This window comes from Bubalus bubalis, chromosome 9 (genome assembly GCF_019923935.1).
Source record: "Bubalus bubalis isolate 160015118507 breed Murrah chromosome 9, NDDB_SH_1, whole genome shotgun sequence".
Classification (NCBI taxonomy): Eukaryota; Metazoa; Chordata; class Mammalia; order Artiodactyla; family Bovidae; genus Bubalus; species Bubalus bubalis.
In genome coordinates this window covers 100,366,983-100,394,749 of record NC_059165.1, presented here as the reverse complement: position 1 = coordinate 100,394,749, position 27,767 = coordinate 100,366,983, and the positions used below count along the sequence as shown (strand labels likewise).

Sequence of the window (27,767 nt, the reverse complement as noted above, 5' to 3'; positions counted from 1 at the left end):
TAAACTGTTACTCTGAGGAACCAAATATTCAGGAATTAATGTCTGGGATGGGACCTGGCCTGACCTGACCCCAGATCCCACTCACAATATACACACACACAAATGCTCTCACCCCTAATGATCCACTGTACTGTTCCCTGCAGAGATCTCCATCCACACCTGGACTGCACCCTCAAGTATCAACAGCTCGGTGAGTGGCCCAGCAGACAACACGCAACAGGAAATCCCTCCATATAGCCCAGCTATTTCCCCCAAGTTCTAACCTCCTCATATTCTTCTCCCCTAGATGCTCTCCTGCTTCTTCAACAGAGTCCAGAGTCTTAGTGAAAATGTGGAGTCAGTCCCTGTCCAGGACACTATCCAGGTAAGGGTAGGACCCAGGGAGGCAGGTGGAGGCTTCCCACAGGTCCTGTGGGAAAATCTGGTCCAGGAAGAGATACTTCAACATAATGGTGCACTGCTCTGAGGCCCTGCCTCTCCCAGGGTGGGTGGGAAGTGTGGACATGTGTAGTCACTCCCACATGCACCTTTTAAAAACCTTTAATCTTGCAGCTCCTGAATATTAGGTTTGTGTCATCCTTGGCATTCATGTACAAGATTGACCTCAGAATGGCTGGATTCCAGATGCAAACACCACCCAAAGAATCCTACCTGGCACTGCCTTTATCCCTCAAACAGTTTCCAATCTCTGTTTTCTGTGAGTGAGTGGGTAATGGCTTCATACAACCTCTAAGGTGTGTGATCTACTGGCTCTGTGTCCTTATCTCCACAGAACCTCATACAGGGGGTGGATGAAATGCTGGAGGCCCCCCGGGACCTAGAAACCTTGCCCAACTCAGAACAGCACCTTGTGGCCTCTAACCTGCTCATTGGCCTGGAAACTGTCTTGAGAAGACTGAGCAAGTCCCTGAACAATGAGCCACTGCACTTCAGTTCACCTTCAGGCACAGGTAATTACCTGGAACAGCCTCCAAGCTCCTGCTCTGCTCATTCCTGTTTCATTCCTTTCCCAACCTCACTAGAGCCCAGTGACCAGGGTTGTATTTCAAGTTGACCTCATAAACAAAAATAAATTTTAAAAAATAAATAAATTATTGTGCTAAGCAAAACAATAAGACAGAGGAAGACAAATACCCTCGTTTCTCTAATGGTTCAGATGGTAGAGTCAGCCTGCAATGCAGGAGACCTGAGCTTGATCGCTGAGTCAGGAAGATCCCCTGGAGAAGGGAATGGCAACCCACTCCAGTACTATTGTCTGGAGAATCCCATGGACAGAGGAGCCTTGCAGTCTACAGTCCGTGGGTTGCAGAGTCAGACACAACTGAGCCACTAACACTTTCAAAAAACTATACAAACACCAAGGTCATCAACATAGAGAACAGATTGGTGATTGCCAGAGATGAGGATAGCAGTATAGGAAATGGTGCAAAGAAGTCAAAAGGTACAAGCTTCCAGTTAAAAATAAGTTACGGGAATGTACAACATGGTAACTATAGTTAATAGTACTGTACTGCGTATTTTAAATTGCTATGAAAGTACATCTTAAAAGGACTTACCACAGAAAAATTTGGAACTCTGTATGATGACAGATTTTAGCTAGTTTTTGTGGTGATTGTTTTGCAATATATTCAAGTATGGAGTCACTATACCTGTCAATTATACCTCAGTAAGAAAAACATAAATGAATAAAATTATATATAATATACACTTTCATTGCAAATAAATTATGAGCATAAAAATAATGATAATGAAAAGTTTAAGACAAAATAGAAATCGTTACAAAAGGGAAAATTTTTAATTTGGTATAACATAACTTTCTCATGTTATTTGTCATGTAGGTATAATCTGTTTCAATTGAGTATTTGTTTTGTTTAGCACAATTATTTATTTATTTTTTAAAAATTTATTTTTCTTTATAGTAGTTTCAGGAGTATAGCATAGTAATTTGGTATTTTTACAGAATACACTCCATTACAAGTTCTTACAGGACAATGGCTATATTCCTTATCCTAAACAATATATCCCTGTTGCTTATCTATTTTAAACATAGCTGCTGCTGCTGATGCTAAGTCTCTTCAGTCGTGTCCGACTCTGTGTGACCCCATAGACAGAAGCCCACCAGGCTCCCCCATCCCTGGGATTCTCCAGGCAAGAACACTGGAGTGGGTTGCCATAGCAGTTTGCACTTATTAATCCCATAACCCTAACTTGCCCTTCCACCCTACCATCTCCCTTTTGGTAACCACTAGTTTCTTTTCAATATCAATGAATCTGTTTCTGTTTTGCATATATTGGTTTATATTATTTTTATATTTCACATAGAAATGATATACAGTATTTGTCTTTCTCTATCTTGCTTATTTCACTAAGCATAATACTCTCTAGGTCCATCTACAATGTTGCAAATGGCAGAATTTCATTCTTTGCTGTGGTAGATTAATATTCTATTCTACATAATCACCACATCTTTTTATCCCATTCCTCCACTGACAGACACTAAAGTTCACAATTTTAATCAAAGTGTAAAATCTAGTAGCATTTAGTACATCATAAGGTTGTACTTGGAGAAGGCAATGGCACCCCACTCCAGTACTCTTGCCTGGAGAGTCCCATGGATGGAGGAGCCTGGTGGGCTGCAGTCCATGGGGTCACTAAGAGTTGGACACGACCAAGCAAATTCACTTTCACTTTTCACTTTCATGCATTGGAGAAGGAAATGGCAACCCACTCCAGTGTTCTTGCCTGGAGAATCCCAGGGATGGGGGAGCCTGGTGTGCTCCATCTATGGGGTCACACAGAGTCGGACACGACTGAAGCGACTTAGCAGCAGCAGCAAGGTTGTAATCATAACCTCTATTTATAAAATAACTTCAACTCTCCAAAAGTAAAAACTGTAGCCACTAAGCAAACACTCCTCAATCCTCTGTTCCCCTGGTACCTGCCAACCACTGATTTGTTTTCTGTCTCTATGAATTTGCCATGCTGGAAATTTTGTATAAATAGAATTAAAGATATATGACCTGAATGTCTAGCTTCTTTCACCTAGCATAATGTTTCCAAGGTTCACCCATGTTGTAGCATGTATCAGTATTTCATTCTTTTATGGCTGAATAATAATGTATTGTACATGGATGTACCTCCTTTTGTTTATCCATTCATCCATTGATGGACTTTGGCTGACTGCCACCTTTTGACTGTTGTGACCAAAGCTACTATGAATGTGGTGTTTCTTTTCTGTGCACCTCACAGCATATGGAAAGTAGGATCTTAATTCCTTGACCAGAGACCAAAACTGTGTCTCTTGCATTGGAAGCACGGAGTCTTGGAAGCACTGTACCACCAGGGAAGTCCCTGTAGCATAAGTTTTGGTTTGAATAACCGTTGAATAAAGTTCTTTTGGGCACATAATAGGGTGTAAAATTGTTTGGGGATGTGGTAGTTCTATTTTCAGCTTTTTGAGGAACCACCAATCTAGTTTCCACAGTGGCTATTTCTTAATTTTACATTATCAACAGCAATGTATGAGGGTTCCAATTTCCTCATCCTCAGCAACACATTACTTCCATTTTGCTTTCTTTTTCTTGTAGCCATTCTAGTGTGTGTCGGGTGATATCTCATCATGGTTCTATCTGCATTTCCCTAGTGACTAAGATATTGAACCTCTTTTCATGTCATTGTTGAATTTGTCTATATTTTATTGGAGAAACATCTACTCGGGTATTTTTCTTTCTTTTCAATTTCAATTTTTTACATTTGGTTGTTAAGCTATAAGAGATCTTCATAGATCTTAATTTAGATCCTATCAGATATGTCTTTGCAAATATATTCTCCCATTCTGTAGAGTATCTTTTTACTTTTTTGTGGTCTTTTCACTTTAATGAATAGATATTTCCATTTTGATGAAATCATATAATCTATTGGCACTTTTGTTGCTCCTGCATATTTTTCCCATATCTAATAGTCCATTTCCAAATCCAAGGTCAGGAAGAGTTACTCATGTGTTTTTGTCCTACTTGTTTTAGTTTTAACTTTTAAATGTAGATCTTTGAGCCATTTTGACCCCAATGGGTCTTTGACCCATTTCTTTATTAAAATTTATTATATGAAGTAGGTCACTGAATTCCTTCATTGCTTGTGGAAAGCTGGATGTCTCAGCATCATTGTTGAAGAGATTTTTCTTTGCCCATTGATGGTCTTGACACCCCTTTGTGAAAATCAACTGACCATAGATGCATGGATTTATTCCTGGATCCTCAGTTGTTTTACTGCTCTGTATTCATATAGCAATTTCCCACCATTTTGAATACTGTAGGTTGGCAGTAAGTTTTGAAATCAGAAATTGTAATGCCTCCAAATTTGTTTTTCACCTTTAAGATTGCTTTGTTTATCCAGGTCACTTGCAATCCATTATGGATTTTAGGATGAGCTTTCCATTTCTGCTGAAAATTAATTTAATGATGTCAGAATTTTGATACAGATTGCATTGAATCCATAAATCATTTTGGGGACTGTTGAGATCTTAATATGATGGTTCTGATCCATGACCACAGGATGTCTTATGATTTATTTAGAGTTTCTAATTTCTTTCAACAGTCTTTTGTAGTGTTCAATATACAAGTCTTGAGTTTCCTTGGATAAAAATTTTCCTTGTATTTTGTTGACTATTTGTGTATCTATGTTCAAATTGACATTAGTTTATTGGGATTGCTGTGATGCATTATCTTGTTTTGTTCTTGTGATAATGATGGTCTCATAGAACTATTTAGGTAGAGCTATTTCTCTTCTATTCTATAGAAAAGTTTACAAAGGATTAGTATTAATTCTTCCAGAATGCCTGAGAGCATTCACTATAGAAGCCATCTGTTCTGGTCTTTTCATTTTGTAAAGTTTTGGATACTGATTCAATCTACTTGTCTGTTACTGGATTGCTCTGATTTTCCATTTTTTTAAATCAACTTTTTGTATTTTGTGTCTCTAGGAATTTCTCCATTTTATTTAGGTTGCATTTCATGTTGTTGAATAATTGCTCATATGTTCTCTTACAATCCTTTGTAAATTTAAATGATATATGTATATACCACTATTATTGTACCAAATGATATTGCTTAAAACAATAATATCATTATTTATAATATACATTATTATAAATATTATTTATATATCGTTGATAAAATGATACATAATCATTTATATGATTGCACAATCATTAAATTATTGCATAATCATATAAATGATTATACATATAAATCATGATATGTCATATGATTTAGATATTTTGACATCATATTTAGATATTATATAAATCAATGATAAAAATATATCATTTCCTGAGCTGCCACAGAAGCCCATATAATATAAATTATGTAATATATAAACTGTCTACATATTTATATAATACATTAAGGGGCTTCCCTGGTAGCTCAGCTGATAAAGAATCTTCCTGAAATACAGGAGACCCTGATTTGATTCCTGCATCAGGAAAATCCCTTGGAGAAGGGATAGGCTACCGAGACTAATATTATTGAGCTTCCCTAGTGGATCAACAGTAAAGGTTCCAATATTAATCCAAAGTTTACAATGCAGGATACCTGGGCTCTATCCCTGGGTTAGGAAGATCTCCTAGAGGAGGGCATGGTATCCCACTCCAGTATTCTGCCTGGAGAATCCCCATGGACAGAGGAGCTTGGCAGGCTACCGCCCATGGGTTGCAAAGTTTTGGACATGATTGACCAAATAAGGGCAGCACACAGCACATAATATATTAAAATACTTATTTTTATGTATGCAAATAATGGTAGTATGTGTACAATCATAGCCACAATTACTAATCTAACTCCCTTCTATAACCCTCACAACTCAGAAATGTCGTTGAAGGCACAGGATAAAGAAGATAAGAATGTCACCTTGATTCAGAATAACATAAAGATGATACTGATCTGGGATGCAGTGCATGAATCTAATGACTCAGGTAATGGTTGTGGCAGGGTACAGATCCCTAGGAATTCAAAATGGAACACGATACTCAAAGAAGCAATACACAGAAATGTATACTTTAAAGGAAACTATGGGTAATGGTGGGGCCACAGGGAAATAGTTCATTAAAGGAGGAGTCATGGATATTCCAAGATATCAACCTTGCCCTTGTCCTGCAGATCCCATTGTGGTGGGCCTTGTCTCCATACCTGGGATTGAAAAGTTGCTGGATAAAGTCCCTCTGATTGTGGATGCTGAGGAACAGGCAGTTCCACATGAGACACATGGGGAATTGCTGCAGGAAATTCCCCCTATCCTGCTGTCAGATGTCATATCTGTTTTTATCAGCAACAGTAACACACAGAACCTCAGTTCTCCAGTCAAATTTGTCTTCAAACATGTGAGTCCTGGGGGGATAAAGCTGTGGGTGTGGGAGAGACCTGAGTCCTGGGCACAGCCTTTGTGCTTCAGGGATGTCCGTCACAGGTGCATCATATCCCAAGGAAATTCCATCATGAGCTAGATTTGGGTCAGCATTTCTGAGCAACAGAACCACCAGCTCAAACCTACTTCCTGTTTCTACAGTCAAGGACCCCTGAAACAAAGGGGAAGGTGCACTGCGTCTTCTGGGAGCAGGGCCAGAATGGAAGTGGCCATTGGGCAACCAGAGGCTGCAGGACGATGGACAGCAGAGACGACAGCACCACCTGCCAGTGCACCCACTTCAGCAGCTTTGCTGTCCTCATGGCCTACTACGATGTGCAGGTGACACCCCTCAGAGGGGCTGCATTCAATATCTTGATGTGGAACAAATTCTCACACATGTAAAACCTGAAAAAAATACTGTCTCCCACTTATCGCACGTCAGTGATCTGGCACGGTATAGCGGCGATGTCTGCTCAAGTTCTTCCAAGGCTGAAATCATTCTTTCAGCCTGGACTGCATTCTGATCTGAGGTTTGCAGTCCTCCTCTAACTCTCTAATTTTGGGCACAATTCAGTTCCTTGTGGTGGTAGGACTGAGGTCTCCTTGACTTCCTATCTGACAACAGGTGTCCATGTTTAGCTCTTAGGGGCTGTGGGGATTTTCTCCCTGGGACTTGGAAACGACGAACCTGAAAGAACAACACTCGGACAGTCTCTTGCAAGGACTGGCAAATTTATTTCTGCAGTCAAGCCTTTTTATAGAAGCCAGAGCAAAGAGCTTAGAGTATATGGCCAGCAGAGCACGTAGTGGGTTAAGACATAGTCAGTAAAAGATATTTCAAGGACAGCTCCTTCTAAATGACCCAGGTGTTTATCCCATGATCCATTTTCTCAAGCAACATCTTTAATATTATTAAATCTTGGCTCTGAGCATAGCTAAAAGCAGGAGATGTTTTTCAGCTATCGCAAAGCCTGAGTACTCTGGCCCTCTGCCATTTTCCCAAGGACCTTCTCCTTCAAGGCTATTTTGCACTGCACTTCCCAACAGGGGCTACCTGCATTTCTTCCCATGTGGACCTCTCTTGGGAACTTTAATACAGTACAAAAATTAGTTAGTATTTTCCTTTTGTTTTTAGTTTAAGCATGGCAGCTGCTAGTTGGACTCCGTTGTGAGAGGCATGGAGTCTTGAGTAGAGACATCTGTATCCTATAATCAATGACAGAAAAAGTAGGGTGATTAATATATATATATATATATATATATATTAAAATGTTGCTTCCTGAAAACCAAGTTCTAGGGTCTAGGGACAATAGGGTTTTAGTTAAAGTATCGTAAAATTGAGTGCTGTACAATTCCTTAGGTACCTCAACTTGAAAATTAGCTATTTGTTGTTTCAACAGATTGATGTCTAAACTTGAGTTGTCTGTGAGATCCTGCAAATGCACTTTAACTTTATCCCAAGGATACTCAGTGCTTTTATAAGGCATGTTAGTCAGACAAAAAGATGTAAAATTCCAGTGACAACGTATATGTGTTTGGAAAGTCAGTTGCTGCGTTTGATCTCCTAAGTGGATTATCATAATTTGTAACTCATTAATTCATGTTTGTAGTTGCTGATCTATCTGGGCTTGTCGAGTCCAAAGATCATGAGAGTCTTTGTGCCATGCAGTGATAAAATCATGATTTTGTATAGAATTGTGTAATGCCATACCAGACAGGGTTCCTACTGTAACAATGGATATTAGACTAAGAATGCCAGCAATAATCCACCCTATTATGTGCTTTGACCTTTTCAGACCATTTCTGAGCAGAACTGAAAGGAATATAGAGTTGGTCCATGGCTCTGTTAAATTGACAGGAAGCCATAGTTCAGACCTCTGCTTGACTATAGTGATGTTGGCATTGTGGTAAGAAATAGTATGGTTTAAACATGTATATAAAGCATAAGCTGTACAGTTAACAATTTTAGCAGAAAGATCTATATCAAAGTTACCTACAATAAACATGTATGGGAGGTGCACATAGAATTGGATACAACCTGTATTATTATACATAAAGGTATAGTTTTGGGGTTTTAAAGCCTTCACAGTCCCATGTATATTGGCAAAGTGTTCCAGTGCAGCAAGAATCTTCCAAATATGCCATTGTTCAGGTCCTATAAGAGGGACTATAATTCTGGGCCGAGGTGGAGACAACCCTCCATTATACTAGTTTAATAATACATCCTTATCAGTCCAAAAGCCAATATTGGTCTTATGGAATTCCCATGTGTTGACTCTATGATACCAGGAACAGCTATGATTTTTTTCTTGCTCCTCAGAACAATTCATAAATAACCCATGGGACCCCCAGTCCACGAATTTGAATATGGATTGATTTTGTTGTTTGATAGAAACCTTCCTGAACTGTCCCCAACAGTCAGACCAATATAGTGGTTGAATTGATCGTTTCTTTCTCCAAGATACAGCATCACATATTAGTTCTTCAGGCTGGAAAAGTGAGTTAGTATAGTTAGCTATTTGTCCAGGATAATGTCTTTCAGAACCATTTAAGAGGAAGGATGCAGTTGCAAACATTCCTATACTATAGGTGGAAACACTGTGTACAGAGTAAGCCCACCATTGTGGGAATATAGTCATGCACAAAGAGTGAGCTCTGAAGCATATAGGTAGTGTTTTGAATCCAATTGAAACATTTATCTTTTTTCTTTCATCTTCTTTGTGAATTGGCCTCTGTGCTGACCATGGGGCAGAGAAGTGCAGACTATCGTTGGTGAATACCATAGGGGCCTTGTCAACCCAATCCATTATGGATAACAAAGGTGGATTAGGTATATATGCCCAATAAACATATTCCACATTGCCGGGGTCCAGCCCCAGCTGATCCAGGGTATTCGAAGGAGAGACGGCGTAGGCGAGGGTCAGGGAACAACTGCTTAATTAAACGTTAATTAAGGATATAAAGAGTAATAGAATGAGGATAGCTCAGTAGGAAAATTCAGTGGAGAAAAGAGGCTGAGTAGCTTGGTTTACGCGGGGGACCAATAAAACTTCAAGACAAGAAGCTTGCACCACTTACGTAGGCCGCAGGCGTCCTTCCGTTCTCCCGAAGGAGAGGAGACACTGAGGCCTCCCCGGTCGGATCTTAGAAGCCCAGGCATAATTAGTAAGCATGGTGGGTTCCGCGCTCCAGATGGAGACTCAGCCAGAGTGAGAGAGAGACATGGGGAGACCAGTCTTTCGAGGAACTGATCCCAATTCTTTATTTTCCATGGTCTACTTTTATACACTGAGATGTTATGCAAAAGTCACGCGGGGTCAGCAGTCCTGACTTTTACCAAAGTCAGGTGCTTCATACAAATGTATACACAGGTCTTGGGGTGTTACATCATCTTCTGGCCAGGGGGCCTGCTAACAATTTATGACCCTCTCCTTGTGACAGCAGTCAGTCAACCAGGACACTTATTTCTCCAAGGGTGATTATTCTTAAAACAGACACCACCCAAATAAAGTTACATTCCTATAGGGAGAGGGTGTAGTGGGTTTTAGTTAAGGAAAGAATTTACTTAGCCTAAGGTCTAACGTGATTAATATCAAAGGTTAATACTTATTTCTTCTATATATTCATTAATGTGTATAAGGGCAGGGGATGTGGAGACTTAGCAACAAACATTGGCTCAACAAATGAAAAACCCTTCATCAATACAATTTCTAATCAGCCCATTATACTTATGGTTTTCTAACTTTTCTAAGGAACCTGTTTTTAGAAGGTTTAAAGCATCTCGTGCCTCTCACAGTTGGGAGGCTGTGAGCAATCACATGTGGCCGGACAAGCCTGTCAGGCAGGCTAAAGAACCTTCAGAGGAGTTTGTAGGTTGAAACACTCCTATCACTCCCAGGAATTATTATTAACTGGAGCTCTAGGTTAACGCCTTCTCCGAAAGAGGTGATGGGGGACAGCCCCCCATAAAGTCAGAGGTGTAGGTGAGAGCACAAAGTAGTAAAGTAGGCAGGCTCTGGTTATGGGGGTAGATGCTCGAGGATTTCCAGGGGGACTCCTGAGGCTTGATCCCACCTTTGCGTATGTCGAGCCTTCTTCCTCATGACCTTTGCCATGGGCGGAGTGCCTCACGCCGGCCCCCAACACCACATTTACCCCAGAGGAACAGGAAAGAACAACTAACATTGCCAGAAATAGCTTATCTGGAGTCATAGGAGTTCTAGTGTTCTTCAGTGTTTGCTCAGCCTGATGAATCATGTTTTTCATTTGAGCCCATATAGGGTAAGGATTCAGACGATGGTGTTTCCTCATTGGCTCCTCCAAGGTCATTGATGAGACCCTTCGTGTCAGCTTTGTCATTTGCCAAGGGAGTCCAGTCTTGGGGTCCTTCTCGGTAATGGACATGGTGAAGGGGAACCCAGATTTCCTCTCCATCTGCAACGACAAGACCATAACATTTGCCTAGGAGTCGTAAGATTCCTGGCAGCCATTGATTAAATTGCTTATACCATATTGATGTATTTATTGATTTCTAATTTGTTGTTTTTGTCTTCTGCAAAATGTCTATCTGCACGAGTGTTAGAATAATTTTCTGTTAAGTTTAAGAAATTTAGGGAATAAAGAGTTAAAGATAATAATAATTGAGGGTTCATAGGATAAGAAGTGTATCTCCTCTTCCAAATTCCCCTTTTCTGTTTTAATAAATGAGTTTTTAGGGTGTGGTGGGCTCTTTAAATAATGACTTGACCCTGGGGATTATAGAGTATTCCTGTAATGTGTGTGATGTTCCATTCCGATAAAAATGAATGAAATGAGTGCGAGATAAATGCAGGCCCATTGTCTGTTTTCAGGACTGAAGGAATCCCCATAACTGGGAAGGTGAGTAAGAGTGCGGAAATGGCGTGTTTGCTGGATTCTGAAGAGACAGGTATTGCCCAGATAAAGCTGTAAAATGTATCTACTGAGACAAAAAGCAAAGAAAACTTTCTTAGGGAGCAATGAGTGAAGTCAGATTGCCAAAGGGAATTAGGTTATTGCCCCCTGGGGGTTAACTCTTGAAATCATAGTTCGTAAGTGCAGAGGAGCACAGACGTCATAGGTTTTAATAATATGCCTTGCTTCAGTGAGGGGAATATAGTATTTAGAGTGCAATCTGTTAGCATTGGTATGAAGATTAGCATGTTCGTCACTGGCAGACGTAAAGACGGGAGCTATGAGCCTGTCGAAGGCATCATTTCTTGCAACCAGAGGGCCAGGTAAACCTGAATGAGCATGTATATGTGCAATGAAGAAAGGTTCTGTACGTGAGCGAGTTAAGGCTTGAGTCTGTGAAAAGAGTATGTAATTCTTCATCTTGATTGTATAAAAAGGCAGTAACAAAGTTGGGGAAAAGGGAAGCAAGGTATTTGGAATCAGTATATACGTTGAAGGATAATGGTTGAAGAGACAAAAGAGCATATAAAACATAAAATTCAATTCTTTGTACTGAAGAATAGGTAGTGGGTAATTTCTCTTTGATATTAGGGCCAACAATCCCTGCTATGCCTTTCTTGTTGCTGTCAATGAAATAGGTGGGTGCATTGGAAATAGGCTGGGATGCAATGATATTAGTTATAATGAATTTAGTACATTGTAGAAAGTCCCATAATTTTCTTTTTGGCAAATGAAATGAGATAACATTTTGAAAATCATTTAATGCTATTTTCATGGTCCGGTTATACTGTAAGGCAATTTGCAATTCCTTTTTTGTCAAGGGGACGTGTATTGTATATGGATCAAATCCAGTCAAAGTTTGTACATGGCTTCTCCCTGACATGATAAATTGCCCTATTTTCTCAATATACAATACGATTTTTTTTAGACTGTTTAGTGTGTAAATATACCCATTCTATTGGGCTGTGTTGAGCTATAACTGCAGTGGGCGAATGTTCAGTGGGGAATATATATAAAGAAACCGGTTGATCATGATCTAGCCGAGTTGAGAAAGATTGTTGAATGTGTTCCTCTATTAAGGCTAGCTCTTCTCTGGCCTCTTTTGTTAGCTGCCTAGGGCTATTAGGGCTAAGGGATCTCTTTAAAATTTTAAATAGATTTTGTAAGGCATAGGTGAGGATGCCAACAGATGGCTGTAGCCAATTAATATCTCCTAGCAACTTTTGAAAATCATTCAGTGTGCGTAGAGACTGCACAGAAATTTGAGTTTTTTGAGGTTTGATTTTAGATTCTTCCATAACATGTCCTAAATAATTAAAGGGTGCTTTCAATTGAATTTTATCTGGCACAACAAGCAGGCCATGATTTTGAAGAGTAGTAGTAACTTCATTATATAACTGTTGTAAACAGAGTTCAGATTCCATGAAGAGAAGTATATCATCCATGTAATGAATTATGAAAGCAGTAGGATATTAATCTCTAATGGGTTGTAATAAAACAGATATGAGATATTGGCAAATGGTAGGAGGGTTCATCATTCCCTGAGGTAGAACCTTCCATTGAAATCTTTTAACAGGAACCATGTGATTTATAGAAGGAACTGAAAAAGCAAAGCGTTTTCTATCTTTAGGATGCAAAAGTATAGTAAAAAAGCAATTTTATAAAATAATAATTATAGATTAGCCTTTTGGTACCATGGAAGGGGAGGGTAATCCAGGTTGTAATGGCCCCATATGAATTATAGTATTATTAACATTTCTTAGATCTATCAACATTTTCCATTTTCTTGATTTCTTTTTTATTACATCAGTTTCATCCACTCCTAGTAGTCTAGAAGAGTCACAATTTTACCCCAATCAAGGGGCCATTCTTCCACTCTAATGATTGAAATGTTAGCTCCAGTATCTAGCATTCCTGTGAAATTTTTTTCCTGTATGTGTAAAGTGAGCATGGGTTTCTGATGTTCCTTTAACAAGGTGGATAGTGCAGCAGTAATGTTGGTACTACCAAAGCTTCCCTGCCGAATTTTATCAGATGCTTTCATTGGTTTGACATATGGTAAAAGTAATAATTGTGCAAAATGTTCCCCTTTTTGTAAATATACATTCCCCATTTTCACAACATTTACCATAACATGTATTTCCCCTTTATAATCTTCATCCATAACATCGGTCAATACCATTAAACCTTTCATTGTGCAGCTGTTATGTCCCAAAATTAGTCCCATCGTCCCGGATGGAATCAGGCCATAATATCCAGTGGGAATTTTGTGGAGGTTATATAATTCCATTAATTATATGTCATAAGGACTAGGTATATCAGTGCAAGCACTCTTAGATGTAGCTACTTGTAGCATCATAATGTTGGGTCCTCCTTTTGTAATGGGGCTAGAGGATGGCCCCTTTATTAATTTCCCTGTTGTTTTTGTTGACCCACCGGGGGTCAATATGCTTCCAACCTTATCAAATTTAGAATGACATTCATTCAGCCAATGGAACCCCTTTTTATATCTTGGACATACTCCTGGGGGTCTCTTCTTATTAGAAGTAGTATTATTTTTTCTGGTCTGTGTTGGCAGGCGGCATTGTTTTTTTCATATGGTTGGCCTTCCTGCAGTTAAAACATTTGGCATTAGTAGCTTTCTGTACATTAAAAGTTTCTAATGTCACCAATTTTGCTCTATGGGACATAGATCTGATATCCTTACAAACTTTCAAATATTCCATAAGAGAGCCAGTCTCTTGAATTGGTCTAAGCATGGATTGACATTCCTCATTAGCATTTTCAAAAGCAAGTTATTTTAAAATAATATTTTGTAAAATCACATCCTTAATAGATTTTTTGATTGCATCCTTTAATTTCCCTATAAATTGAGAATATTCCTCCTCATGTCCTTGAATAATCTTAACAAATGAACCATCAGAGTTCGTGCTATCAACGTTTGCCCACGTCCTGTAGGCAGTTTCTTTAATGAAATATAACATCTGAGGGGTAATATTAGCTAATTGCACAATCATATTGGCCATGGATCTTGTTCCAGTGAGTATATCATAGGTTAAATTGGCAGGGTTACCATGATATTGCTGGTCAATCATCATTTGTTGGGCCTCATCATTAACCCATATTTGCCATTGAAGTAATTGTTGAGGATTTTGAACCATCTTTGCTATTTGAAAAAAATCATATGGCATCCAATGATCAGCCCATCCTCTGAGGAGTTCTACACAGTAAGGAGAAGTAGGTCCATACAGAGTGCATGCTTTCTTAAAGCTAGACAACATGCCAAAATCTAGATTAGCCCAAGTATTTTGGCCTTGGGCAGGTTGATTAAACTGTAGTGGGAAAGCAAAAGTGCAAGCAGGCATCTCCCAAGAAGGAGTGAAATGATTAGTATGAGCAAAGTTAGCAACTGCTGCTACAGGCGGAGCAGAAGGAAAAACCTCAGATTTGGGCAGTCCATTGAATGAAATGACCTCTGTTCTAAGTGGCTTCAGTTTTGACACATCCTGTATATATATGTCTCTAAGTTGTTTTTCTAAGGATTGTGTCTGATTGAGCATAACATTATCTCAAAGCACCTTGCATATCTTGTTCCTTAAGCTCATATTCATGTAAAGACTGAATAGTCTTTACTTCCAAATCAACGTTATGCCCTTCAATTTGTTCTATGATAGCCCGTATGAGTGACCATGTAACCCTTGCCGATATCCTCGCAAAACATTACTTTCAACCCTTTTCTACATGTCTAGATTGAGTGTCCCCTCTTCTGGGAACCATGAATTGTTCCAGTAAAATATGATATCAGTCATTCAATTGATCCCTTGAAATATTAATACCATTTTGTTTCAGAAAATGATGCATTATAGAAATGAAAGGAATCTTATTGCTATGTTGTCCCATCTTGCTTACCTCTTTCTGCAGGGCTCTTTGCCTTGTTTAGCCTTCCTTTCAAGTCCCTGTTCTGGCGCCACTTGTAGGGATTTTCTCCCCTGGACTTGGAAATGACGAACCTGAAAGAACAACACTCGGACAGTCTCTTGCAAGGACTGACAAATTTATTTCTGCAGTCAAGCCTTTTTATAGAAGCAGGAACAAAGAGCTTAGAGTATATGGCCAGCAGAGCGCATACAGAGTTAAGACATAATCAGTAAAAGATATTTCAAGGACAGCTCGTTCTAAATGACCCAGGTGTTTATCCCATGATCCATTTTCTCAAGCAACATCTTTAATACTATTAAATCTTGGCACTGAGCATAGCTAAAAGCAGGAGATGTTTTTCAGCTATCGCAAAGCCTGAGTACTTCTGGCCCTCTGCCATTTTCCCAAGGACCTTCTCCTTCAAGGCTATTTTGCACTGCACTTCCCAACAGGGGCTACCTGCATTTCTTCCCATGTGGACCTCTCTTGGGAACTTTAATACAGTACAAAAATTAGTTTTATGCAATAAGCCAAACATTCTCAAAAGTTAAAGTGCATCAGAATCATCTGGAGGGCCAGTTATTTATTTCTAAACATTTCATTCTTAAACAAAATCGAACATAGAGACAGGCTGCAAAAATAAATTTGGTGCTACCATACTCAATTGCTTTTTATCCAGAAGCACCTAATTTGCAGGTTTTAACATTCATTTTCTTCATCCTTTTTGCACCTCTCTCTGTCTTTCTCCCTCTCTCTCTTCACCCAGACTTATACTAAAAGGAAATTGGGAGATATTTTTCCCTTGTGCTCAGGTATTTACGGTGATTTCCAAAAAGAACCAAGCTTCCCCGGTGGCTCAGTAGTAAAGAATCCACTTGCCAACTTAGAAGACGCAGAAGACTCAGGTTCAATGCCTGGATTGGGAAGATCCCCTGGAGGAGGAAATGGCAACCCAGTCCTATATTTTTGCCTGGAAAATTCCATGGACAGAGGAGCTTGAGGGGCTACAGTCCTTGAGGTCACAAAAAGTCAGACACACCTGAGTGACTGAGAACACATGCACTCCAAAAAGAGGCAGACATTATCAATTTTAAGCTACAGCCAACATCCAAGCATAGCAGTTTTTCTCTTTTACCCAAGAGTTTAGCTCTAAATCTGTAAGGATTAGTGGCCAAACATGAAGAAATATTACAGGGATAAACTGTGCTGAATTAAGAGTTGGGAATTGATACCTGGACATCATGACAACAGGTAGAGACTTTGTCATAGATCATTACATTACGGGGATGGAGGATGGAGCTCAAAATGTAGCTTCTTGCCTCAGTGAACCTATTGAGGTAACTGAGAAGCTTAGTCATGCTCAAAAGTCTAGACGGAAATAAACCCTTATGAGATCCAGGTCTTGGTCTTCATTAGGACTTTCTTATCCCTCAATCCTTCCAGGCATAGATTTTATCATTCAGATCCCATAAATTTCTATATTTTTGAACCGGGAGAAAGTTATCCATAAACATAACATATCTGTAAACATATCCATAACATAATCTACTCAGCACCTCCATTCCTGATTTTTCTATGTCTACAAATAAAAACGGTGGAAGGGTCATTACCCCCCAGCAGGAAAGCATGACTGATCTTCTCTCTGCTGGGTCCCAGGAGGAGGATCCCACACTGACTGTGATCACCTACATGGGACTGAGCCTCTCTCTGCTGTGTCTCTTCCTGGCGGCCCTCACCTTCCTGCTGTGCAAAGCCATCCAGGGCATCAGCACTTCGCTCCATCTGCAGCTCTCACTCTGCCTCTTCCTGGCCCACCTGCTCTTCCTGACAGCCATGGACAGAACTGAGAGCAAGGTACGTATACTGTCCCACACTATCCCTGCCCCAGGGATGCTGAGTTCATGGGGCCATACTGCATTGGACTCCTTAATATAGTGGGATTCCAGGTAATGTTAGGTGGATAAGTAGCCAATTCACATGGACGGACACAACTAGAAAGCAAACATTCAACTGATAATTCATTCATTTACATCAGAGTTATCCCCAGTGGCAAGTCATAGAAGAAGTCCTGGGGCCATGCTCCATCCTGACAAACCATCCAGGTGACACCTTCCTCCTCCCCCAGGTGCTGTGCGCCATCATTGCAGGTGCCTTACACTATCTCTACCTGGCCTCCTTCACCTGGATGCTGCTGGAGGGTCTACAGCTCTTCCTCACTGCACGCAACCTGACGGTGGTCAACTACTCCAGTGTCAATAGATTCATGAAGAAGCTCACGTTCCCAGTGGGCTATGGAGCCCCAGCTGTTATTGTGGCCATTTCTTCTGCATCCAGGCCTCATCTTTATGGAACACCCAAAAGGTAAAACCAAATTCCCGCCATCCTAACTTCTCATGCATGTCTATGGTCATTATAGAACCAACATAGCACTTTAATTTTATCTTTCTTAATTTATTCATTTTAATTTAAGGACAATTACTTTATGATATTGTGGTGGCTTTGCCATACATCAACATGAATTAGCCACAGGTGTACATGTGTCCCCCCATCCTTAACCCCCCTGCTTCATCCTTCCCCACCCTATCCCTCTGGGTTGTACAAGAGCACCGGCTTTGTGTGCCTTGCTGCTTGCATTGAACTTGCACTGGTCATCTGTTTTACATGTAGTAATATACGTGTTTCAGTGCTATTCTTTCAAGTTATCCCACTGTCCCCTTCTCCCACAGAGTCCAAAAAGTCTGTTCTTTACATCTGTGCCTCTTTTGCTGCCCTGCATATAGGATCTTTATTACCATCTTTCTAAATCTCATATTGTCTTTCTCTTTCTGACTTACTTCACTCTATATAATAGGCTCCAGTTTCATCCACCTCACTAGAATTGACTCCAATGGGTTTCTTTTTACAGCTGAGTGATATTCCACTCTGCATATGTACCACATCTTCCTTATCTATTCGTCTGCTGATGGACATCTAGGTTGCTTCCATGTCCTAGTAATTGTAAATAATGCTGCAGTGAACATTGGTGTATATGAGTCTCTTTCAATTCTGGTTTCCTTGGGGAGTATACCCAACAGTGGGATTGCTGGGTCATATGACAGGTCTATGACCCATTTTTAAAGGAATCTCCACACTGTTCTCCATAATGGTTGTACCAGTTTGCATTCCCACCAACAGTGTAAAAGTGTTTGCTTTTCTCTACACACTCTCCAGCATTTATTGTTTGTAGACTTTTTGATAACTGCCATTCTGACCAGGGTGAAATGATACCTCATTGTGGTTTGATTTGCATTTCTCTAACAATGAGTGATGTTGTGCATCTTTTCATGTGTTTGTTAGCCATCTGTATGTCTTCTATGGAGAAATGTCTGTTTAGTTCTTTGGCCTACTTTTTGATTGAGTTATTCATTTTTCTGGTACTGATCTGCATGAACTGCTTATATATTTTGGAGATTAATTCTTTGTCAGTAGTTTTATTTGCTATTATTTTCTCCCATTCTGAAAGCTGTCTTTTCATCTTGCTTATAGCTTCCTTCATAGGGCACAAGTTTTTTAAGTTTAATTAGGTGCCATTTGTTTATTTCCACTTTTATTTCCATTACTCTGGGAGGTGGGTCTTAGAGGATCTTGCTGTGATTTATGTCAGAGACTGTTCTGCCTATGTTTTCCTCTAAGTGTTTTATAGTTTCTGGTCTTAACATTTAGGTCTTTAATCTATTTTGAGTTTATTTTTGTGTATGGTGTTAGAAAGTGTTCTAGTTTCACTTTTTTATAGGTGGTTGACCAGTTTTCTAAGCATCACTTGTTGAATAGACTGTCTTTTCTCTGTTGTATATTTTTGATTCCTTTGTCAAAGATAAGGTGTCTATATATGTGCATGGATTTATCTCCAGACTTTCTATTTTGTTCCATTGATCTATATTTCTGTCTATGCACCAGTATCATACTGTCTTGATGACTGTAGCTTTGTAGTATTGTCTGAAGTCAGAAAAGTTGTTTCCTCCAGTTCCATTCTTCTTTCTCAAGATTCCTTTGGCAATTTTAGGTTTTTTGTGTTTCCATGCAAATTGTGAAATTATTTGTTCTAGTTCTGTGAAAAATAGCATTGGAGTTTCATAGGGATTGCATTGAATCTATTGATTGCTTTGGGTAGTATACTCATTTTCACTATATTGATTCTTTCACTCCATGAATATGGTATATTTCTCCATCTAGTTGTGTCATCTTTGAGTTCTTTCATAAGTGTTGTATACTTTTCTATATATGGATCTTTTGTTTCTTTAGGCAGATTTATTCCTAAGTATTTTATTCTTAATGTTGCAATGGTATATAGGATTGTTTCCTTAATTTCTCTTTATGATTTTTCATTGTTAGTATATAGGAATGCAAGGGATTTCTGTGCATTAATTTTATATCCTGCAACTTTGCTGTATTCATTGATAACTCTAGAAATTTTCTGGTGGAGTCTTTATGGTTTTCTATGTAGAGGATCATGTCATCAGCAAACAGTGACAGTTTTACTTCTTTTCCTATCTAGATTCCTTTTATTTCTTTTTCTTCTCTGATTGCTGTGGCTAGGACTTCTAAAGCTATGTTGAATAGTAGTGGTAACAGTGTGCACCCTTGCCTTGTTCCTGATTTAGAGGAAATGCTTTCAATTTTTTGCTATTGAGAATAATGTTTGCTGTGGGTTTGTCATATATAGTTTTTGTTATGTTGAGGTATACTCCTTCTATGCCTACTTTCTCAGGCAATGGCACCCCACTCCAGTACTTTTGCCTGGAAAATCCCATGGACGGAGGAGCCCGGTAGGCTGCAGTCCATGGGGTCGCTAGAGTCGGACATGACTGAGCGACTTCACTTTCACTTTTCACTTTCATGCATTGGAGAAGGAAATGGCAACCCACTCCAGTGTTCTTGCCTGGAGAATCCCAGGGATGGGGAGGCCTGGTGGGCTGCCATCTCAGGGGTCACACAGAGTTGAACACAACTGAAGCGACTTAGCAGCAGCAGCCTACTTTCTCGAGTTTTTATTATAAACGGATGTTGAATTTTGTCAAAGGCTTTATCTGCATCTATTGAGATAATCATACCATTTTTATCTTTCAATTTGTTAAGATGGTGTATCACATTGATTGATTTGAGAACACTGAAGAATCCTTGCATCCCTGGAGTAAAGTCCACTTGGTCATGATGTATGATCTTTTTAATATGTTGTTGGATTCTGTTTGCTAGAATTTTGTTCAGGATTTTTACATCTATGTTCATCAGTGATATTGGCCTGTAGTTTTCTTTTTTGTGGTTTATGTCTGGTTTTGGTATCAGGATGATGGTGGCCTCCATAAGGCTCAGACCCAGGTGTGCTGTGCATTTTGTACCCTTTGCAGGCCCAAGCAACTCAGGCGACCAGGTGCTTGGCGAGCACACTGTCCTGGGCGGGTCATGCATCTTATGCACCTCCCCAGTCCAAGCTGCCCAATTTCTCTGTTACACGAAAAGGGCACTATGCCAGGTGTGCTGTGTTTCTCCTCTGGGAGCTGGTCTCAGACTGTGACACTCCCAGCCAATGTGAACTGTCCAGGATCCAAGGAAGATGTGGTTATTGACTGACAGCCTGCTCACAGTTTGGTGGGAAATGCAGTCTCTGGGGCCAAGATTGCAGCAGCCCCTTGCATTCCAGCTCTGGCTGTCACTCTCTGACTCCAGGGAAGGAGGGTCGTAAATGGCAGCAGCTTAACTCTCCTTTAGTATTCGCTGCTGCTGCTAAGTCACTTCAGTCATGTCCAACTCTGTGCAACCCCATAGATGGCAGCCCACCAGGCTCCCCCATCCCTGGGATTCTCCAGGCAAGAACACTGGTGTGGGTTGCCATTTCCTTCTCTGGGCACAATACTTATTCTGTTAGCTCACCAAGTGTCACCATGCAGCACTTGAGCCTTCCTGCAGGAAAGGTCCTTTGGTTTTCTTTGTCTCTCTGGTGTTCACATGGTTTGGGTTGCTGTGTTACATTAGCCCCTTTTGATTGTCCACAGGGCATTCAAACCCAGTCCTTACCCTAAGAACCAGCCACGCAGCCCAAACCTCTGCACCCAGCCCCCACTAGCTGCAGTGGACTTGAGCATCTGAGCTGCTTCTCCGCTAGTAATTGAGGTTCAGCACATATTGTGTGGTGAATTTTTTTTTCTTTTTTTTTTTTTTTTTTTTTTTTTTTGGTTATGTTGCCCTCTGAGATTCCTGGGAAACCTGGCGTGCTGCAGTTCAGTTCAGTTTAGTTCAGTCGCTCAGGTTTCCCAGTCTTTCACTATCTTCCTGAGTTTGCTCAAACTCATGTCATCTAGTTGGTGATGCTTTCCAACCATTTCGTCCTTGTCACCGCCTTATCCTGCCCTCAGTCTTTCCCAGAAACAGAGTCTTTTCCAACGAGTCAGCTCTTTGCATCAGGTGGCCAAAGTATTGGAGCTTCAGCTTCAGCATCGTCCTCCCAGTGAATGTTCAGGGTTGGTTTCCTTTAAGATTGACTGGTTTGATCTCCTTGCTATCCAAGGCAGTCTTAAGAGTCTTCTACAGCACCACAATTTGAAAGCATCAATTTTTGGCATTCAGATTTCCTTATGGTCCATCATAGAAATTTGTTGTGAGTACCAGTTCATGGGGTCACAAATAGTCGGACACGACTTAGCAACTGAAGAACTCACAACAAATTCTTATGCTGGTAAAAATTGATGCCAATCTGCATCAAATGGTTTCTGGATCACTGGCCTTTCTAGATAGTTTAGCAAAAAAGTCAGAAAACTTTCCCTATAAAACACAAGGTAGTAGATATTTTGGTTTTGTGGGTCAAACAGTCTCAGTTGCAATTTTTCACCTCTGTCCTTGTAGTTCAAAAGCAGCCACAGAAAAGATATAAGAAAATGAGTTTAACTCTGACCCAGTAAAACACATTTCCAAAATCAGATGACAGCCTAGTGTGGACCACAGGCCGCAGTATGCCAGCCCCTGTCTGTGTAGCTCTCTCTTTGGTTCTTCCTGGTGGATCCAACTAGTATGGCCCTAACACCTCCCAAATCGCACACAGTTCCTATTTGGGATCAAGCACCAATTCTACCATTTCTATCAGTGTGAACTTCAGTTACTGACTCTGTATCCTTATGCCTCAGATGCCTGATTTGCAATCATTTGATTACCTATATTGTCATGAGGAATAAATTGTATAATGCACATGAGCCTGCCATAGCAGTTGTCAGGCTTACTGTTATTCTCTCTCTCTCTCTCTCTCTCTCTCTCTCTCTCTCTCAATCACTCTCTCTCCCTCTGTCTCTTCTTGGCTGTCCCCAATTTTTTCCTATCTACACCTACTCATCCTTCACCTCTCATCATAAACACAACAGAATTCTCTCAGGGAACCCTTCCCAGTATCAGAACCTCCTACAGGTTTGACTAGGTTATAGATCCACTTATGTGTTCCCACAGCTCCTCATATTTGATCTTAAGCTTCATCATTTTGATTGTTTCTATTATCTAACTATCAACAAGCCGACAGAGCTAGGAACTCCTTGAAGAAAGAGATCACTCTCTTAATCATAACTGGATCTTCAGAGCCAAGAACTGACCCTGATAGAGAAAGAGAGACTCAATATTTGTCTCATAAACCATAAATTAATTTTTATTGATTTTTTTCTTTAAAACATGTACATTTTTTTCTGCCAGCATATGAGGGCCAAGACTTAAAAGGGCTTTTTAAAATAAGTTTATATTTATTTAAAACCACTTTTTTACGTTGTGATTTACATGGAAAAAAGCTGCACAAGATTAATGTGTATAACCTGACAATTGGGAATAAGTATACACCCATGGCCTTTACTAATGCCAAGGACATACATAAGCTTTCAATTATGCAAAATAATAAGTTCAGGAAGTCTACTATAGACCATAGTGCCTATGGCTAATATTATGATGTGTATTGAAATTTGCTAAGGGGGATCTTTTTTTTAATTTTTTATTTATTTATTTTTTATTTTTTAGCTTTACAATATTGTATTGGTTTTGCCATATATAAACATGAATCCACTACAGGTATACACGTGTTCCCCATCCTGAACCCCCCTCCCTCCTCCCTTCCTGTACCAGGGTGATCTTATGCAAAATATTCTGACCAAAGAAAAAACAATAATAATTATTATTAATAATAATACAGGAGCCAGGAAAAACTTTGAGGAATGAGAGATATGTTCATCTATCAATTCTTTATCCACAAAGGCTAATATACTCTTGATTCTCAACCACCTCTCTTAGATGCTGGCTCAGCACAGAAAAGGGATTTGTATGGACATTTCTTGGCCCTGTCTGCACCATCTTCTCTGTGAGTAATGGATGACATCAGAGGATCTTTCCTCCCTGGCTGAGGGTGAATTAAAGCACAAGCAAAAAGAGGGCTATGGACAGGGTGACCAATTATTCCAGTTAGCTCAGGAATGAGAGGGTCCCAGGATGCAGAAATTTCCATTTTAAAACCAGGAAGGAGTATTTCCTTAGACACGGCATTCGTAGTGTTTAAACATGTAAATCCCCATGCAAAGTGAGTTACTGGTGTTCAGTCTGGTTTTCTATCACTGTTATGAAATACAAACCCTTCCTACCTGCTGATTTAGATGTTGGATGAGCCACAGGGAAGGATTAGCAGATCTGGATGCACTTAATATCCCTTGTGATGTTTCTGCAGATTAATTTAGTTTTCTTCCTGGTAACATTCTGGATTGTGAAAAAGAAGCTGTCCTCACTCAACAGTGATGTGTCCGCTCTCCGGAAGACTAGGTGAGATGGATCAGAGGTACACATCGCCACCCTACCCCATCACACCCCCACAACCCCGCACCATAAAAAGCATGGTCCAGGAGCAAGGACATAGAGTTCCAAGCTTCTGATGTCCCTTCACAGGGTTTCAAGGCGACTTGAGAGGAGGAGTTCAGCCACCCTTCTTGGAAGCTCGAATACTGTTCTGTTGCTGATACCCAAGTCAAAAATATTCCATTCATCTCTAACCCAAGAATGGAACTATCTTAACTACAGAGGAAATTGATTTTGTTCTGATAAACAGGGATTACCACCATGACCCTATGAGAAAAGTCCTGAGAATATATATATATAGTGCCTTATAAATCACTTACATACCTGACACAGGCCACATCATGCCCTTTCATGTCCATGTCTTTATTCATGTTTGTCCTGCTACCCTCATCTGCCCTGCTCTACCTGGTGAAATCAAGTTGATTATCCACATATCATATCTTCTAAGGAGCCAAGGATATCCTTTGCTTTCTTTTCCTTTACACAGAATGAATCATCTGACAAAGCATGCTCTGGGTCAGTTCATGGAGATGGAAAAGATAGGGACATCACTGGAGGGACCAGGGAAGAGGGACCTTCAATTTCACAAGTATAACTGACCATTTGTATTTGTCTTCCCACTAGGTGGTAAAGTTTGTGAAATCAGAAATCTTGCCTTTGTTATTTTTAATGCACAGGGCCAGCACAAAGCCATGTGCACAGAACATCCACAGTAATATTAGTTGATTGAAACTGGGGATATTCATCCTATTACTGAAAGCCACATTATAAAGTTTCACTACCAACTTCAGTCTAAGATAATACACCATTCTGGAAACAAAAAATATTTCTTTTAGATAATCATTCACAGTAAAGATCAGAGTGGCCACAACTGAGTCAGAGACATTCTTTGAGCTGAAAAAAGATGGACTTGATTGTGTTGGTCAGGGTGCATCGTGAATCTTTTTTGTCCTCCTACTCAGGATGCTAACATTTAAAGCCACGGCTCAGCTCTTTATCTTGGGATGTACATGGTGTCTGGGAATCCTGCAGGTGGGACCAGCTCCCCATGTCATGGCCTACCTCTTCACCATCATCAACAGCCTGCAGGGTTTCTTCATCTTCCTGGTGTACTGCCTCCTCAGCCAGCAGGTACCACTGTCTGACTCCTGCTCAGGACTCTTCTTATCCTCATTTCTCTCTGTGAGCTGATGCAGAGCATGCTTTGTCTCTACAGGTGCAGGAGCAATACAAGATATGGTTCAAAGGGATCAAGAAAAAGAAAACTGAGTCTGAGGAGTACACACTCTCCAGCAGGGCTGTGTTGGAACCCTCTAAACACAGTGAGGTAAGATCATGCATTGGCCAAGAGCACTTCACTGATTGATTCATTGAGCAGCACATTCCTATCATACTGGACAATTGGGTATAAAGCAGGTGATACCCTATGATGACTCACACTGGTTTACGTATAAACTCACTTAGGACATTCCTCTGTCATGAAAGAATGTCTTCCTCTTACTTCTGCTCATCGCATTTCTATTCTCATCTTGACTCTCGTACATAATTATCTTCTTATTCTCCACCTGGTTTGAGCACCCATTTTGTCCATGCAGCATGGACTTTTTCATGCACAAACACTTAAGGAAGAGAATAGTCCTGTGTTAAGCTCAATAAGCAGTAACTGTGGATCTGAAGTACAGATGCACAAGCTAACCAGAGTCACAGGACCATCATTTAACCCATGTCAACCCCAGTACCCCTCTATATGCATGTGTGTGTGCCAAATTGCTTCAGTCACATTTGACTCTTTGAGACCCTATGGACCATAGCCTACCAGGCTTCTCTGTCCATGGGATTCTCCAAGCAAGAATACTGGAGTGGGTTGCTATGCCCTTCTCCAGGGGATCTTCTCAACCCAGGTGTTGAATGCTTATCTCCCAAATCTTTCTGCATTGGCAGATGGGTTCTTTACCACTAGTGCCACCTGGGAAACCACCCCTGTATATAGAAAACAGTAAATACATGGTTTATGTAGTCATAAAAGTAAAGTATAAGGATTACATTAGATTTGAGAATTTCCTTAAAAGTATCTAATCATTCCTGGGATTTGCAACACGCACAAATAATGCAAAACATCAGAAAATCACAGAGGTCGTAGAGAGATCCTGGCAGTGTGAATCTTACCAAGAATTTGTATTTTTGAGTTTACAAAAACAGTTCTCATGTTTTCTGTTCATATATTCTTCACATCACCACTTGAAGATAAGGTATTACTATGTTTATATTCGACAGGTGAAAACACAAAGACCCATGGGGTCTATATGAATTGTGGAAGGACTTCAGCCCACCATTTCTCTCAATGTTTTCACTCTCTCATAGTGTCAACTGATGCACAGAAGTTTTAATTTTTTAACTAATTTCTTTATTTTAATTGGAGGCTAATTACTTTACAATATTGTGGTGGTTTTTGCTGTACATTAACATGAATCAGCCACAGGTGTACATGTATCCACCCTCTCAAACTCCCTCCCACGTCCCTCCCCATCCCATCCCTCTGGGTTGTCCCAGTGCAGCAGCTTTGAGTGCCCTGTTTCATGCATCAAACTCGGACAGGTGATCTGTTTCACATATGGTAATACACATGGTTCAATGTTATTCTCTCAAGTCATCCCATCCTTCTCCCACAGAGTCCAAAAGTCTGTTCTTTACATCTGTGCCTCTTTCACTGTCTCGCATATAAGGTCATCGTTACCATCTTTCTAAATTCCATATATATGCATTAATATACTGTATTGGTGTTTTTCTTTCTGACTTACTTCACTCTGTATAATAGGCTCCAGTTTCATCCACCTCATTAGAACTGATTCAAATGTGTTCTTTTTAATGACTGAGTAATACTCCATTGTGTATATGTACCACAGCTTTCTTATCCATTCATCTGCCAGTGGATATCTAGTTTGCTTCCATGTGCTAGCTATTGTAAACACTGCTATGATGGACATTGGGGTACACGTGTCTCTTTCAATTCTGGTTTCCTACCTGTGTATGCCCACTGGTGGGATTACTGGGTTGTATGGCTGTTCTGTTTCCAGTTTTTTAAGGAATCTCCACACTGTTCTCCATAGTGGCTGTACTACTTTGTATTCCCACCAACAGTGTAACAGGGTTACCTTTTCTCCACACCCTCTCCAGCATTTACTGTTTGTAGACTTTTTGATAGCAGCCATTCTGACTGGCGTGAAATGGTACCTCAGTGTGGTTTTTATTTGCATTTATCTGATAATGAGTGATGTTGGGCATTTTTTCATGTGTTTGTTAGCCATCTGTCTGTCTTCTTTGAATAAATATCCATTTAGTTCTTTGGCCCATTTTTTGACTGGGTTGTTTATTTTTTGGAATTGAGCTGCATGAGCTGCTTGCATATTTCTGAGATAAATTCTTTGTCAGTTGCTTCGTTTGCTATTATTTTCTCCCATTCTGAAGGTTGTCTTTTCACCTTCCTTATAGTTTCCTTCATTGTGCAAAAGCTTCTAAGTTCAATTAGGTCCCGTTTATTTTTGCTTTTATGTCCATTACTCTGGGAAGTGGGTCATAGAGGATCTTGCTGTGATTTATGTCAGAGAGTGTTTTGCCTATGTTTTCCTCTAGGAGTTTTAAACTTTCTGATCTTACATTTAGGTCTTTAATCCATTTTG

The 27,767-nt window shown here is 40.1% G+C and overlaps 1 protein-coding gene across 2 annotated transcripts in view; it reads left to right on the top strand.

Annotated features, from left to right (window-relative positions):
* LOC102396538 (adhesion G protein-coupled receptor E2) overlaps positions 1–27,767 on the top strand; it is a 49,829-nt gene that overhangs the window by 11,514 nt on the left and 10,548 nt on the right. For both annotated transcript variants that reach the window (XM_044948240.1, XM_044948239.1), the window contains exons 7-18: positions 144–190; positions 287–364; positions 773–950; positions 5,861–5,968; positions 6,153–6,373; positions 6,559–6,738; positions 16,906–17,103; positions 17,375–17,610; positions 23,539–23,605; positions 23,966–24,057; positions 25,053–25,221; positions 25,307–25,417. In XM_044948240.1, the coding sequence (XP_044804175.1) occupies positions 144–190; positions 287–364; positions 773–950; positions 5,861–5,968; positions 6,153–6,373; positions 6,559–6,738; positions 16,906–17,103; positions 17,375–17,610; positions 23,539–23,605; positions 23,966–24,057; positions 25,053–25,221; positions 25,307–25,417 (1,685 nt within the window). The remainder of the gene's footprint in view (positions 1–143; positions 191–286; positions 365–772; positions 951–5,860; positions 5,969–6,152; positions 6,374–6,558; positions 6,739–16,905; positions 17,104–17,374; positions 17,611–23,538; positions 23,606–23,965; positions 24,058–25,052; positions 25,222–25,306; positions 25,418–27,767) is intronic.